Source organism: Grammomys surdaster, unplaced genomic scaffold, assembly GCF_004785775.1.
Source record: "Grammomys surdaster isolate TR1022 unplaced genomic scaffold, NIH_TR_1.0 1164, whole genome shotgun sequence".
Lineage (NCBI taxonomy): Eukaryota > Metazoa > Chordata > Mammalia > Rodentia > Muridae > Grammomys > Grammomys surdaster.
Window position 1 is genome coordinate 4,912,317 of NW_021605583.1, and position 15,747 is coordinate 4,928,063.

Genomic DNA, 15,747 nt, shown 5'->3' on the forward strand with positions numbered 1-15,747 from the left:
TATCTATCTATCTATCTGCTATCATTCATCTATCTATCTATCTATCTATCTATCACCTACTTATCTATCTAATTTTTTGAGATCCGATCTCACCAGTTGGCTTTGAATTCACAGTCCTCCTGAATTCACGATCCTCCTGCCTCTGCCTTCCAGGTGCTCGGACTACAACTATGTGCCGTCATGCTTGTTTCTCTGCCTAGTAGATGGAGTCTTGTAACCATGCGTCCTTCTTATGTATCCTAGGTCTGATATTGATATTCTGGTCTCAGATAGGTGGCATGCTATCCTTTTTATTTTTCTATCATTTCATTTCAAACTCACCTCTGTGTACTATCTTGTGTGTGTGCATGTGCCCATGTGCCACAGGGCATGTGTCCATTCTCACCTTTCACCTAGTTTAAAACAGGGTTTCTCTTGTTTCACTGTAGCATACGTCAGGACAGGAGGTTACAGAATTCTGGGGCTTCTCCATCTTACCACAGGAGCTCTGGGATTGTGGATGAACTATTTTAAACAGAGTCTGGGCATTCAAACTTAGGTCTTCAGCCTTGCTTGGCAAGCATTTTACCCAGTAAGCCATCTTTCTATCTCCCCTTTATACATCCTTATGCTTTAGATGTCTTCTATATTGTATGTATTTAGGTTTTGCTACTGACCAGTTTGACAGACCCTATCTTCTAATTGGAGAATTTACTCCGTTTATCTTTAATGTAATAATTGGTACATTTGTGTTTAAACTTACCCTCTGATAAATGTTTCCTACTTGTCTCACTTCTTAGGTTTCCTTCTTCTTTGCTTTTGTGACTTCTTCTGAATTGAGTATTTTGGAAATGATCCTTCTTGGGCTGGAGAACTGGCTCAGTGGTTTAGAGCACTTGCTGCTCTTATGGAGAACCTAGGCTCAATACCTGACATCAAAGGTGTCTTACAACCATCCAGAACTCCGGTTCCAGGTGATCCAATGCCTTCTTTTGACATCCGTGGCACCAGAAACACACATAGTGCGCATATATACACACAGGCAAAATACTCATATATGTATATTTTATACTGTATGTATATGGATTTATATATATAAATAAATTTGCATTTATGTAAATAATATTTCATTTCCTATTAGCCTGACTTATTTCAGTGGTTATTCAATAAAAAAATTTTTTTTGAGATAAGGACTCTGTAACCCACACTGGCTTAAACCTTAGGTTCCTTCTCCTCCAGCCTCCCAAGTGCTGGGTTAACAGGCATGGGGCACTGCACCTGACCACTATATGAGTCTTTAATTTACCAAAGTTCAATATCCATGGGCACTTTTCTTCTTAGACAATGCGAAGACATCAGAGATGCTCTCTCTCAGTTCGTAGGTCAATGCTAAGTACTTTAGTTCTGTAGACGTCACCATTACGGTCATTTTAGACAGTCAGTATTCATTTAGACTGACCCATATGGTCACCATTTAATTGCTTTGCTTATCTAGCGGCATCACTGAGTTTCCATCTGGGATTGTTTTCCTTCTAGCTAAACAATAATACCTTTGACTATTTCTCCAGGGCAGGTATGCTGGCAATACATTCTTTCAGCCATGGCTGGAACTGGAAATGAAGATGTCTTCTTTAAAACATTAGTTTATTTTTTAGATTTCTCCCCTTCCTTTTAGGTATATGAGTGTTTTGCCTGCATGGGCATGCCTGTAGAGGTCAGAAGAGGACCTAGGACCCTCTGGAACTGGAGTTACATAGGGTTGTGAGTCATTAGGTGGGTGCTGAGAACTAAACCCAGCTTCTCTGTAAGAGCAAAAGTACTCCAAATGGCTGAGCCCTGGGTCCAGTCCTCTGAATGAACATGTCTTCATTTATTTTAATCTTGAGGCACAGTCCATGTGAAACATCACAGGTCATAATGATTTTCTTACATATAACTAGTACTTTTCTTTTTAAAGTTGTTTTAAGCTTCCAACATTTTTGACAAGTTGGTTGACAATCTTACCATTGCTTCTTTTCAGATTTTCTTCCTTCTGGTTGCTTCTAAGATTCATTCATTCACTCTCCCTCCACCTCTTCTTCCCTCCCTCCTTCCCTCTCTCCCTCCTTCCCTCCCTTCTCCCTGCCTTCTTATACTATGCTTCAGTGTGTATTTCTTTCGGTTGCCATCTACAGAGTTAGAACGTCTTGGCTTTGCGGCTTGATAGTGTTTATCATCCTTAAGATGCTTTCAGAATATCATCTCCTGCTCACGTCTCTTTCTCCTTTTTTCTGGGCTGTCTTCCACGTCTCTAGATCCTTGATACTCAGAATAGCCCATCAACTGGCATGAGCATCAGTTGGAAACATGTTAGACATTTGAAAACCACAGGTCTTATCCTAGGCCAAACGAATCAATCTGGGTTTTAAACATGATTCCTGATTGATACGCATGCAAATTAAAGCTTGAAGATAATTAATTAGAGATAATTTGTCTATGTGTTTTGCTTGGTCACTTCTTGTCCAGTGGTTCTCAACCTTCCTAATCCAGGGACCCTTTAGTACAGTTCCCCATGTTGTCCTGACTCTCAACCATGCAATTTTTTTGTTGCTACTTCATAACTGTAATTTTGCTACTTTTATGAATTGTAATGTGAATATCTGTGTCTCCTAATGGTCTTTGGGGGGCTGCAATCCACAGGTTGAGAACCATGGTTCTAGCCATTTGTCTATCTCTACTTTATCTGCTTCTTTTGCCTTATCTTCCAATTCAAGATTTATCTCTTTAGCTGTGTCTAATGCATGTTTAAACTCACTGATTAAGTTCTTTTTTTTTTTAAAGATTTATTTATTTATTTTATTTATGAGTAGTACACTGTAGCTGTCTTCAGATACACCAGAAGAGGGCATCAGATCTCATTACAAATGGTTGTGAGCCACCATGTGGTTGCTGGGATTTGAACTCAGGACCTCTGGAAGAACAGTCAGTGCTCTTAACCGCTGAGTCATCTCTCCAGCCCCTGATTAAGTTCTTAATTTTGGTATTAAAGCTTTTTTTTCCACTTGATAGTTTTATTGTAATTTTTAGCCTTGACAAGCATAATTATCATAAAGTCCATGTTTGGTCATTTCAAGTGTGGAAATTATACATTCCTTTGTATATTTTTTTCTAATGGCTTTTCTTTATTTGCTGATTCTGTCCCACTAATTTTTATTGTGTACTGGACACAATACTTGACAAACTGTACTAGTAATGTGGGAATTCAGATGATAATTATCTGCCCAAAGAGAAGATACATCCTGGACACCAGCAATTCTGGTGTCTTTAATTCACCGGGACACTTTAATTCAAATTATAGGCCTGAGAGAAACGTGTGCCCTCAGCTCATGTTTATTCCTGGACTCAAAGGAGTGTTTGTACTTCAAGGTTTTGATTTAGGAGGAGTGATAGTCACTAGACCGACTTAAACTCCCCAGCAGGCCCTGGCCTCTAATATGTGTTCTCCTAGCGCTGTTCAGTGTCTCAGTCATGGCCTCAAGATTCAGAAAATGTCCCTTTGGGAAAGTGTAGCTTCGAGTCAGGCTCTTTTCCCGAGTCCAGGGAAGATCATCCCTGGAGTCCTGGCCCAATAATTGACTCTCTTGTCAACAGTATGATAACCTTTAGGCAGGCATTTTTTTTTTTTAAAAAACACTTGATTTCTGGCTGCCTTCAGCAGGAAGGGAGACATGAGTCTCCCACGCCTCATCTCCTCCCCCCAGCAGCTGCAGCCCCAGCGTAGAAATTTCACACAGGCTTCTGTCACTGGTCCTTATCTGACTCTGCCCAACAAGGGCTATCCTCCCAGAATAGTCCTGCTCCTTCCTCAGCTAAAGGCCTTTAAAGCAGTCTAGCATGAAGCTTGGCATGGCTTTGGATTCCACGGGAAAAGCAAGGAGTGGACAAGAGGCTCTGTAGTTCAAGAACAGAGTTCAACCAAGACAGCCTGGAGCTTAGCACAGACTGAGTTCTGCACTTAGAAGAGAATGTGACTTCTATGTTTGCAGTTTTCTTCTTCTTCTTCTTCTTCTTCTTCTTCTTCTCCTTCTTCTTCTTCTTCTTCTTCTTCTTCTTCCTCTTCCTCTTCCTCTTCCTCTTCCTTCTCCTCCTCCTCTTCCTCCCCCTCCTCCTCCTCCTCTTCTTCCTCTCTTTCTTTTGTAAAAATGATATTATTCGTATATTTTTATTTTACGCATATGGATGTTCTACCTGTGTGAATGTATGTACACTGGGTGTGTGCCGTGCCTGCAGAGATCACAAGAGACCACTGGATCCCCTGGAACTGTAGTAACAGATAGTTTTGAGGTGCCTTGTTGGTTCTGGGAAGTACAAGTCCTCCTAATTGCTCGGCTACTGCTGCAGCCCCTTATTTCTTTTGTGTGTGTGTGTGCATGTTCATGTGTGTGCTAGAGCATGGATGCATGGATGGGCAGGCCTGACTGAGGGCAAGCATGGGTGGTCGTGTTCCTTACAAAGCCTCTATCTTGGTTTTTGACATAGGGTCTCTTACTGGGACCCAATGCCTGCCAATTAGGCAGAATTATCTGGCTAATGAGCCCCAGGGATCCCTCTGTCTTTCCTTCTTTAGCTCTGGGATTACAAGAGTATGTTAGCATCCCTGGCTTTGTATGTGGGTTGTGGGGATCAAACTTCAGTCCTTATGTTGTATGGCAAGCATTTTTCAGAGTGAGCTATCTCCCCAACCCCGTATATTTTTCTACTTTTGGTTGCATCTAAAGTATTTTAATTTCTTTTCCCAAGGGTGGTGGGCAGGTGTGGTCGGTCTTAAGATCTTCAGATTAATCTACTTAGCCAAGGTCCCACAGAGATGCTGTGCTTAGAACACAGACCTGTCTGCTCTCCCTGCCAAATGACTACAAACAGGAACACAGCATGTCGCACATATGTCAAGTCACGACTGCTGTTTGGGATGAGACTTACCTGATGTTATACCCCTTCTGACCTTGGGTTTCCCTTGGGGACACTGAGTCTCTCCCCTGTTGTGTCATTGGCCACACCTTGGTAGCCATAAAGCGACAAATCATTTGCTGTCACTGCAGGCTGCTTCTGCAGAGCTTTCTGGCCATCTTACTTTTTTTAGTTCAGTGAGGCACCACTGTTCCCACTTTGTCACACAGAATCTCGGAGCGGGCAGCAAAGACTTGAGAGCTGACAACAGGACTGGGCCAGCTCTTCTGTGGAATTGGCCAGGGCCCTTTCCACACCATGCATCTGACTCCTAAAGGTGGGGACAGTGTCCCTGACTCTGACCCTAGGCCTAGATCCTGTTGTATGTGTTCCTGTGTGGCCTGAAAGTGACTTTGAGTGGACAGTTGAGGGCTCCTGGAAGGACAGGATGATGCTGTGGCCCCTGGGCTCCCTTTGGGGCCTTGCTTTGGTTAAACACAGGGAGATGTTCATGGATGTGGCATTGACTGACAGAAGTATCAGGAAACATACAGACCTCAGCAAATCATCTCCAAAAACCTAGGAGGTGCCCGTGAAGCATGGTCTCAGACTTTATAGTGGGACTGGGCTGGGTGAGAGAGTTCAGTTTATCCTTTACCCGAGAGCAGGTGGTACAGCCCAGAGCTGTTCTAGGGAGCTGTGACAAGGTTTGTGACAGACACATGTGACAGGAGGGTTGGGAAATGTTGAATTGCTTAGAGATTTTGAGGAGGGAGCTGGGGCTGAAGGGAGAGCAGATCAAGCCAGCTCCTGGACTAGGAATGTATAAAATTCCTCTCCATCACCCACAACTCTGACCCTTCCAGAATCTCTGCCAAATATCTGGGTAGACTCTAGATCCCGTGTCTCCATATTCCTTGAAGAAACACAGGCTGAGTAAGAAGGAAGGACCATGATGCCAATGATGGGTACTGTTTACATGCCCCCTGTGTTCGAGGCACTCTTCACCCAAATGCAGCCCTTCTAAGGACAGGGCATCTGGCCCGGGGCATGCAGTGAAGAAACAACCAAGGGCTAGTGAGATGTCTAAGCAGGTAAGCACATGTGGTGTACAAGCCTCGTGATCTGAATCCGATCACTGAAACCCACGCTAAGATGGAAGGATAGAAACAATTCCACCAAGTTGTCCTCTGACCTCCACACACGTGCTATGGCATGCACACGTGCACGCAAGCATCATATACACACATATAATGCCAACAACAGAGTACTGGGTCAGAGTGGGGAAGAAATGGATGGGCAGAAGCGGGAGCCCAGAGTTGTGTGTCAGGTATGGGTCAAGCCATCTTCTGCTTCAATGCTCTCCTGGATTTGTGCAGTTCTGAGCCCCTGTTGGAAGCCCAACTCTTCTCCCCACCGGTCCCTCCAGGATTGACTCAGCTTCCAGCCTGCATTTGCTCGCACTATATTCTTGTGTTTGGCCCTAATTCTGCTCAATCGGGAAGAGCCTAGTGATCGATCACAGCTCTATATGGAGGCCCGATTCCATTTTTCTCCCAGTGAGTTCAAGGTCCGGGCCACACTGGGGCCTCGGTGGGATGACCACCAAGTCCTTAACCCCGACTGTACTAGGTAGCATTCCTGATCCCATACAAACTACAACATCCACACTTAAGAGGAAAGTAGGTTGTGTCTGGCAGGAGAACAGATGCTTCAAAAGGATGCCCTGTGGATGGTACTGGGAGGAAAATTGTCAGACTGGTGACCCAGTGCTCCAGAAAGCAGAGTGTGAGGGAGGAGACCGTTGCTTAGATGTTCCAGCATCCATCCCAGAGCGTGTCAACAAGCTCCAAACCACCCTCCAAGGGCCCAAAGGGGCAAGAGAAAAATGGTGTCCTGCTCTTGCCTTGCGCCTAGGATAGGGACTGGAAGCAAGTAGTATATATTTGGGGTGTGCCCCAGGGAGGTCAGTTCCTGAGGGTAGAGCAGGAGGGCAGCCTCGAACTCACCATCTTCCTTGGTCTGGATATAGAGCACGCTGCTGCGTACACCATCCCCTGCCTGTGTGTAGGCGAGCACCTGGACGCTGTAGTTGGTGAACTTCTCCATACCCCGAAGCTCCACTCGCTCCCTCGTGGTGGTGACATTCTGCATCTCGCCCCACTCTGTGGAGACAGGCCTCTGATCACGAGGCTGGCCATGTCATGCTCCATGCCCTCTGCAAGCCTGGGCTCAGACCTCTACACTGTAGGGGTGAGACCTCTACTCTACAGAGACCTGGGCCACTGTCCTTTGGCCATGTCTCTCTGTAAGTGCCCAACCAGGGCCTGAGAATATGCTGGCCTTGAACCTCAGTTGACCTTGTACCAACTCGCCTCACTGACATCCAGGCATAAGCAAAGGGCTCAAGCCAGGTGGTCAGGTGACAGTGCAGTATACAGGGTGAGAACACCATACGTCATCACACTCAAAGATTCAAATCTTTGAGGCAGGGGGATGGCAGAAGTTTGAGTACAGGAAGCAGCGCTGACCTGTCTGGGACACCTAGAAAGACCTAGAAAGGTTAGTTTGTCTAACAAGCCCAGTGGTCTTTGGAGATTAGAGAGGCTAATGTCTTCTCTGAGGGCTGAGTCAGAAAGCCTGCTGCCTTGGAAAAGAGAAAGCAAGTTCTGGAAGGAGCCTTACACTGACACTGTGTAAGGGTCACATTTGTTTACTTGCTTGTTTTTTGAGCCAGGATCTCACTGTGCAGTTCTGGCTGGCAGGGTGGCCTGTGATCTCACATCAGAAGGACATGGGAGACCTTCAGGACTGAAGCTACCTAGTTTTGCTAAGAGAAAATGAATCAGAGATGTCCTTCTAGCAGAGTCCAGGTGGGGAGGGAGGTGTCAGTAACCTGGACAGGTGGCTGTGAGCCACACCCCCAGGTCCTCCAACCCCAGGTACTCGGGAGGGAAGGGTGCAGGAGCCTGGGAGGCATAATGTTCAAGATGACAATGCAAACTTGTCACAGGTCCCTGTGCTCTGCCAAAGCGAGTGAAACCTATGTGTGCATCGTTAGGGATGCCCAGGCTCTGGCTCTACAGCCTACAGACTTTCTTGCCCTAGAAGATCTTTGTGCACACCACTGGGCATGAGAGCGGATGTGTTTGTTGGGGCTCCATAGACCTGCCAGCATCATTTGCCTCTCGCTGTCTTCAAGTTACTGAGAGCTTGGCCCCTCCCCTCACACGCCCCAGATTGCTCCCTGCTTTGGACTCACATTTTAGGCCCCGCCCCTCACATGACTCAGGCTGCTGCCTGCATTAGACTCACATTTTAGGCCCGGCCCCTCGCACATCCCGGGTTGTTCCCTGCTTTGGACTCACATCTTGGGCCCCGCCCCTCACACGTCCCCCCAGGTCACTGCTTGCAGTTGGATTCACATCTTACCGCCCACCTGGATTTACTGACACCCGAGTTTGGTCAAGGGGAAGCTTCCCTAGTTTTGCATAAGTCTGCTTCCTCGCTCACTGCCCCAGGCCTAGATGAAGACAGCTTCCTGCAGCTACTAATCCTGGCCACCCTCTCTCCCTCCACTGAAAACAGCCCCTCAATACACAATTGTGTGTGCCATCTGTTCCCTGACTAAGAAGGCCATAAAGTCCTAATAGAAACATGTTGATAGAATAGCAAATGTACCTCAGTATCCCGATATGTGCTGTTGTCTAGGTGTGGCTGGTACCTAATGTCCCTCACCAGGTAGGTGATCGTGTATATGACCTTGACCCTGGATCTGGCTCTGGTCCCAGACTAAAAAGGACATGTGCAAAGGGACCCTGATCTACTCTGTTACTGTCACATCACACCCTTGAGGATTTCATATGTGTGGAGAGGGAGTTGCACTTGCCCTTGACACAATCCTGAGAGCTGTCAGCTCTAACCAAGCCTGGACAAATCCCAAGGGATATAAGCCCATCAGCCTGGATCCAGCCATCAATCCCAGAAGGCTTACCTCCATCAACGTAGAGTGACCAGAAGATGACTCGGTAGCCTTTGAGGACACCGTTGAGGGTGCTTCGTGGCGGCTCTGACCAGGAGATGACAGCCACGTCAGAAGTGATGGACAGAGCTCGGACATTCTCTGGAGGCTGGCTGGGCACTGCGGAGGGGGAGTCAACAATTAGTTATGGTATGAAAGACAGCATAGTGTACGTGCCTCAGATTGAGCCCTGTCACTCTACATTGTAGGGATATAGAGTTAGATGATTGGAAGGACTGTCTGACACACAGTTCTGGGATTCAAATACTGCCATTCAAATGTCCTCAGGTTCAATATGAAGCAGCTAGGTATTTCTCCAGTCTCAGCCCCCAGCTTTCTGGAGCAAGGTGGCCCTGGTTCTGTTAGATTCTGGAGAAGGGGAAGAACTTGGGCATAGTCCAGGCAACTCCTCAGGAGGCCATGACAGAGAACTCACAAGAAGAATGTGGTGGCTTGGGAGACCAATCAAGTCCCAATCAGTATCTTAGCTGAGGGCTGCCAGCCCCTAGGTGCTTACTGACCATAGATGGATCTGAACCCAGGTCTGACCTGGAGAAGTCCTTGTTCTGGGGCTAAGCTGAAGGGAACGAGAAGAAAGGGGGATCTCAATGGACCCTGGTATAGGGTTGGAAAGTTTCCACGGAGATCACGAGAACTCTGGGCCCATTACTTCTGTCTCCTGCCCACTTAAGAGCATGCCCAGATGTCTGGGTGTCCTGAAACCACAGCATGAGGCTAACATGCTTGCCCTTGACTCTCTGATAGCTCCCTCTGTGGTTACTAAGTCCCCTACCTTGGGTTAACTGTAGGCTACTTGTCCTTTCTCACAGTGGGAGCAAAACACTTGGGGGGTGGTGTCTGCTAAGAAGAACTTGAGCGGCACTTTGTGCTGGCTTCCAAGGAGCCCAGGACACAGGGGAAGAGCAAGCCCGATCCGCCGTGAATGGGAGAGAGGAGGCAGAGGCTGGAGGGAAGGTAATTAGATCCCGTTGCCCCACAAGAGGCAACTCTAATTTTTACGAGCATTTAAATGATAATACATCATCCTAACGATCCTCTTTGAGAGTGATTATTGTTTCATATTACTTAGGTGTAAAAATATAAGCACCATGTAATTAGGGACCCAGTGTAATAAACTAATACAGATCGCCCGTTCGAACAAAATGAAGGTAATACAATTATGGAAAAGACACTCTTGCTAAGGCAGGGGCCCTTGAATACCCCAGGAGGAGTGCTAATATTGCCAGAAAACGATCAGGATCTGACAGGCTAACGAGGGCCTTAATTAAGTATGAAAAACTGCTGAGCAAATGCACGTGGAAACTTTCTTCCCCGTCTCCTCCTTTGTTTTGAAAAGGACTCTACAGCCCGTGCTGAGTCCTCTCTGGTGGAAACTCCAAGGGCCCTGCTGTGTGATGGAGGCTATCCTCCTCTGAGGCTCTGGCCTGGAGTGTTTGAAGGATGAGGGATGAAGGATGGGAGTTTAGGGCTAGGGAGGCTGGCCTGGGCTCTGGGTTTGGACACTGGCTCCAGACAGACCTTCCTGGGGTGGATTGCATCTGGTCTTGCTCCCAAGCAGAGGGGAAGCAGGGATTCCACTTGGATATTCATCACGGCTTTTATATCTATAACTAGATAGGGAACTAACTGCTGCCAGTCTTGGCTGCACTCTGGGAATTCTGACCCAGCTGTGGCTCCCACGAGTACTCTATGGACCACAAGCAGCAGAAGCAGCAGCACCCCCACCCCATCATCATCACCTTGGAGTCCCTGTTACAAAGAGCTCTGAGGTCCAGTGAACACGGACAGGCTTCCAGGGACTGCTATGGAACTCCTGAGCGAAGGCTTACACTACTTGTGTTGATACTTCAGCCTGAGAGGTGACAAGCTGCTGTTCCCCAGCCCAGTGAGGTCTGTAGCCAGTGTCTTCAGGTCAGGGATAAGCGTGGGGACCAGGCCTGTGCTCCTTCCGGTTCTCCGCACCCCTCTGCGCTCTGCCAGGCTTTCCTCTCCCTTTCCTCACTCAGATCTGGGGTCTGCCCCACCCCAAAGCTCAGCTGTGCTCTAGAACAATGAGAAGAATCTGGGGACGGATCCTAGAAACCAGGATTTGAAACTAGGACACTCCAGACAGAGCGCACTTTTAGTCAAGATTCAGAACAGTGGGGATAAGGTTCTGCAGTGTTTCAGGCCTGACTCCCTCTCAGCAGGGGCTGCACTTCCAAAGAGGAAGAGGAGAGGGCACACCCAAGTTCAGGGCCTGGCTCCCCAGTGCTGGAATGCTTGGGTTTTTCAGCAGGGGCATCACACCTCTCTTCTGGGAGAAGTAGACTCAAGATCTAGACAGGTTTCACGCTGTCCCCAACTTTCAATTAGGAAAGCAATGTAGGAAGTTTTGAAGACTCTTCTGCGTCTCCTTTATTTTGCTTTCTAGGGGTGTGTGTATGTGTGTGTGTGCGCGTGTTCATGTGCGTGTTCGTGTGCGTGTGCGTGTGTGTGTGTGTGAGAGAGAGAGAGGGGGGGGAGACAGAGGAGAAGGAGGATGAGGGAGGGAAGAATAGGGAGAGACAGAGACAGAGACTGCCTGCCTGACTGCCTGGATCCTCCTCTGGAGGTGTCAAGACCCCATCCCCTATCTCAACCCGATGCAGGGTCAGGCCTCAACTGTCATCTTTCCTGTGTGTGGACAGGAGGCATGGTCCTGTTCTCCCTTCAGGCCTCCATATGTGTTGGAGAGGGGGCTGCACTTGCCCTTGATACACTCCTGAGAGCTGTCAGCTCTAACCAAGCCTGGAGGAAATCCCAAGGGATATAAGCCCATCAGCCTGGATCCAGCCATCAATCCCAGAAGGCACTTCCGTTTACTATCAGACTGTGGGGGCTTTTCTAGTCATCAGGGTGCTAAGATTGCTTGATTTATTTTGAGACAAGGCCTTACTATGCATCTCTAGTTGACCTGGAGCTCACTGTATAAACCAGGATGGCTTTGATTTTACAGAGGTCTGTCTGCCTCTGCCTCCCAAGTGCTGGGACTAAAGATACGTGCCACCTCAGCCAGAAGACTGTTTTTAAGAACCAGGTTCTAAATTTTTCTGCCAATCAGCGGTTAAAATTTCTTAACTCCATAGTCTCTTCTTGCACCCTAAAAACAGATGGGGGCACACTGCAGCCTAGAACAAGGGTAGCTTGTCTTGTCCACATTTTTTTTCAAAGGAGAAACTGAGTCTAGAATGAGGGGAAATTTTGGTCAGTGAGGGGATGGGGACCAGAAGAAAGGAGAGAGATAGAGGAATGGGGAGACATGGATAGACAGGCTAATGTCCTAAAGGTAGGCCAAGGGGCAGAGCACCAATCAGCAAGGGAGAGATAGAGAGAGGTCACATGGGCTGAGGCTGTATTTGTTGAGTGGATCAAGGCCCCCTGAGAGCCAGTCTGTAAGAGGAGACAGAGTGGCAAGTGTGTTCGTTAGGCTTTGTTAGTTTGACACAAATTAGAGACATCTGGGAACTTCAGCTGAGAAATTGTCTCCATCAGTTTGGCCTGTGAGCAAGTTGGTAGAGCATTTTCTTGAGTAGTAACCACTATGAGAAAAGCCAGTCGACAGTGGGCAGTGCCACCTTTGGACAGATGGTCTTGGCTTTCACAAGAAAGCAGGTGGAGTAAGTCACAGAGAGAAAGCCATGGCCCCTGCTTTAGTTGATGCCTCTGGGATCCTGCCTTGACTTCCCTCAGTGATGGAGTATGAGATGAGACAGACCATTTCTCCCCCAAGTTGCTTTTGGGCAATGTTTCATCACAGCAATAGAAAGCAAATGAGAACACACAGAAAGTTCGTGTTGCCTACAGGATCAATGTAGGCCCAGGCCCTGGGTCTGCCTGGCAGAACATGACCCCTGCTCCCAACCATATGTCTTCCCTCACCATCCTCCAAGGTGGTGGCGTTGATCTCACTGGATGAGGGCCCCGTGCCAGCCCGGTTGAAGGCTTGGACCACCACGCCGTACTGAGCAAACTTCTTGAGGTTATCCAGGGTGTAGACCTCACTGTCCCCCGTCGCCTTCATTTCCACGATGCTGTACTGCCCATTGCTGCCGGGGCTGTTCTCCCTGTAGCCAATCTGGTATCCCCGGATGACTCCATTCTGCAGCTCCTTCTTTGGTGCCTGTGGACCAGGGGAAGGGCGGAGGACAAAGACACAGTGACACTCTTTGTCTTTGTTCTTAGAGCCAAGGGCACATCATCACTCTGTTCCCAGACACTGAAAAGCTCCTGTTTCACTTTGATTGAACCCTTGGGACATTATGGCTACCCTGGGATTCTGTGACCTTGATACTCAGATGTAGACCCATCCTCTCACATAGGCTTCCATGCTGTTCTTACCGGACTCATGACTGTCCCCACTATGGTCCCTCTCCTCTGTCATGTCCTTGAGGAGAGATCCCCTTCTTTATGATACAGCCTTTAGCCATTAGTGGGTTATTTTAGCTTCTGATTTTTACTGCTTAGCTTCTGACATTCTATAGAGTTTACTTATGTGTTTGAACATCCGCCCCAGGAGAACCTAATGTCACAAAGATGAGGTATATTGACTCTTCAGTGTATCTGTGTCTATAATGGTGTCTGTCATAGAGTATGCTCTGAGTACGCAATGTATGTGTGTATATGACGGTGTATGTGCATGTGGAGGCCTTCCTCCATCACCTTCTACCTTATTTTTGAGATAGACTCTCTCATTGGTCCTTCTGTGCTTCTTTTGTTTGGGCTAAACTCAAGAGCCTCCTGTCTCTGCCCCCCAGTACTGGGTTTGCTGATGCATTTGAGTGCTAGGCTTTTATGTGGCTTTGGGGATCAGAACTCAGGTCTTCATGCTTTCCCAGCAAGCACTGAACCATCTCCACAGCCTCTTGAACAGCACTCTTAAACATGGCCTGTAAGCAAATCTCCCAAAGATAAAAAACAAAACATAAAGACTGCTTGACTTTTGCCTGACTCAGATCCTCCTGGAAGAGGCTGCGTTGTCCCACAGTGACCAGGGGTAGAATGGTGACGAGGGTGGGGCATGATAAGGGTGGGGCTGTGTTGAGAGTTGGGTATGGTGAGGGTGGAGCTGTGACAAGGGTGGGGCTGTGATAAGGGTGGGGCATGATGAGGGCGGAGCCGTGATGAGGGCGGAGCCTGTGGGCAGCCTAAAGATGAAAGGTCTGAGATGTCAAGAGGTGCTGATGGGAATGAAGGACCAATCCCAGAGGGCTAGAAGAACAGAAAAGAATATTCTAGCAGCATGAGTCCAGGCCGGGAAACGTTCTCACCCCAAACTTGAGTCCTAATATAAATGTAATCATGCACATACACAGATGTCTTGAGAGAAAACATAGACACGTGAGCAGTGGTATATGGCAGGGTCTTACATGACTCTCCCCAACACTCCCCGGCTGTGTCGTCGGTGTCTGTGAAGTGCTAAGAACACATGTTAAGATCCTTCCAAATACATCCTAATCCCCACACCTGCCCGTGGCCAGATGCAGTTAGATCCTCAAATAGAAACTGGCTTCTTTAGGGACAGGGCCTGTCCAACTTTAAATTGAGATAGCACAGCCATTTCTGTGCATATAAAACCAGCTAGAACCAGAGTTTTGAAGACAATGAAGTTAATTTAAAAGTCCACCTTTTATTGTACTAAAAAAATAGTGAGATAAAAAAAACAATTAAGTTCGTAAAATAGCCCCACTGTTTCTTTTAATTCAATGAATGTTTTAAATTAATTGCATTTTTAAGATCACTGTTAACTCAATAAAATTAAGTTTTTAATTTAATGTAATTGTTTTGAACTCACTAAATAGTTGTGTGTGTGTGTGTGTGTTTAATTGACTTGACTTTTTGCTATTGCCTGAATTGTCTACGCTCTGCACTTGGGGAATTCTGCACACTAGCCTGAAAGTGGGAAGCTCTGTGCAGCTGGGGCTTGTGCACACTAATGTACACACTAGGATACCTACTGGAGACACACACTCATCTTCAAGAGCACAATACACTCATTCCCACACACTACATAGACTCTGCTATTATATGTACACCGTCATATTGCTATATGGTATCATCCTGCCTTACACAGCCAGGACTGTATCTCCCGTGATCTAGCCCTGTGCTTATCGCAGAGGGTTGTCTGTGTCAGGCATACCCCCGTATACTTGACCTGGGGCTATCTTTGTCTAGTTATATCTCTGTGCATATAACCCAGGGCTATTTATACCACAACAGATACCTAAGCACGTGACCCAGGGCCAGGTATGTCATGATATGCTTGCACACAAGAACACAGCTACACACACTGGCAGAAGCCCTGGGCAAGCACTCAGGTGCCCCCTGATGTACATGTATATTTCACAACTTTATACAAATCTTGACACGCCTTCCCTCCCTCTCTCTGTCCCCCACTTTTCTCTCTTCTTCTTCCTTTTCTTCCTCCCTATATCTTCCCCCCTCCCAAACATGCACACTCGGGATTTAAATCAATCTTAACAATATTTCTCTGAAGCATTAAGAAATCAATAGGGCTGATTGCAAATTTATGTCATAAAGCAGGGGTGATCCATCTCACAGAGAGTCTTAAAGCGGAGTGACTTATCTTTCAAGTGAATCTTTATTTTTCATTAATCTGTTCTCGGTGTGAAAAAAAAATCCCCACGAGAAGTCAGTGCCCAAATTTATTGACTTGCTGGCTCATTCTGAAGTTCTAACTTTCTAATCAATTTTATTTTTCATTATGAGACTTTAGAGGAATAAATTTGATTCTAAATTTTTATCGACCTCGGCTCTGGGTC

General features: G+C 47.0%; 1 protein-coding gene across 1 annotated transcript in view; it reads right to left on the minus strand.

Annotated features, from left to right (window-relative positions):
- The window catches only part of Dscaml1 (DS cell adhesion molecule like 1), a 325,176-nt gene that overhangs the window by 21,112 nt on the left and 288,317 nt on the right, over positions 1 to 15,747 (minus strand). Inside the window, exons 17-19 of the mRNA XM_028783764.1 lie at positions 12,848 to 13,088; positions 8,900 to 9,046; positions 6,915 to 7,070 (exon numbers count right to left, since the gene is read on the minus strand). Coding sequence (XP_028639597.1) covers positions 6,915 to 7,070; positions 8,900 to 9,046; positions 12,848 to 13,088 — 544 coding nt within the window. The remainder of the gene's footprint in view (positions 1 to 6,914; positions 7,071 to 8,899; positions 9,047 to 12,847; positions 13,089 to 15,747) is intronic.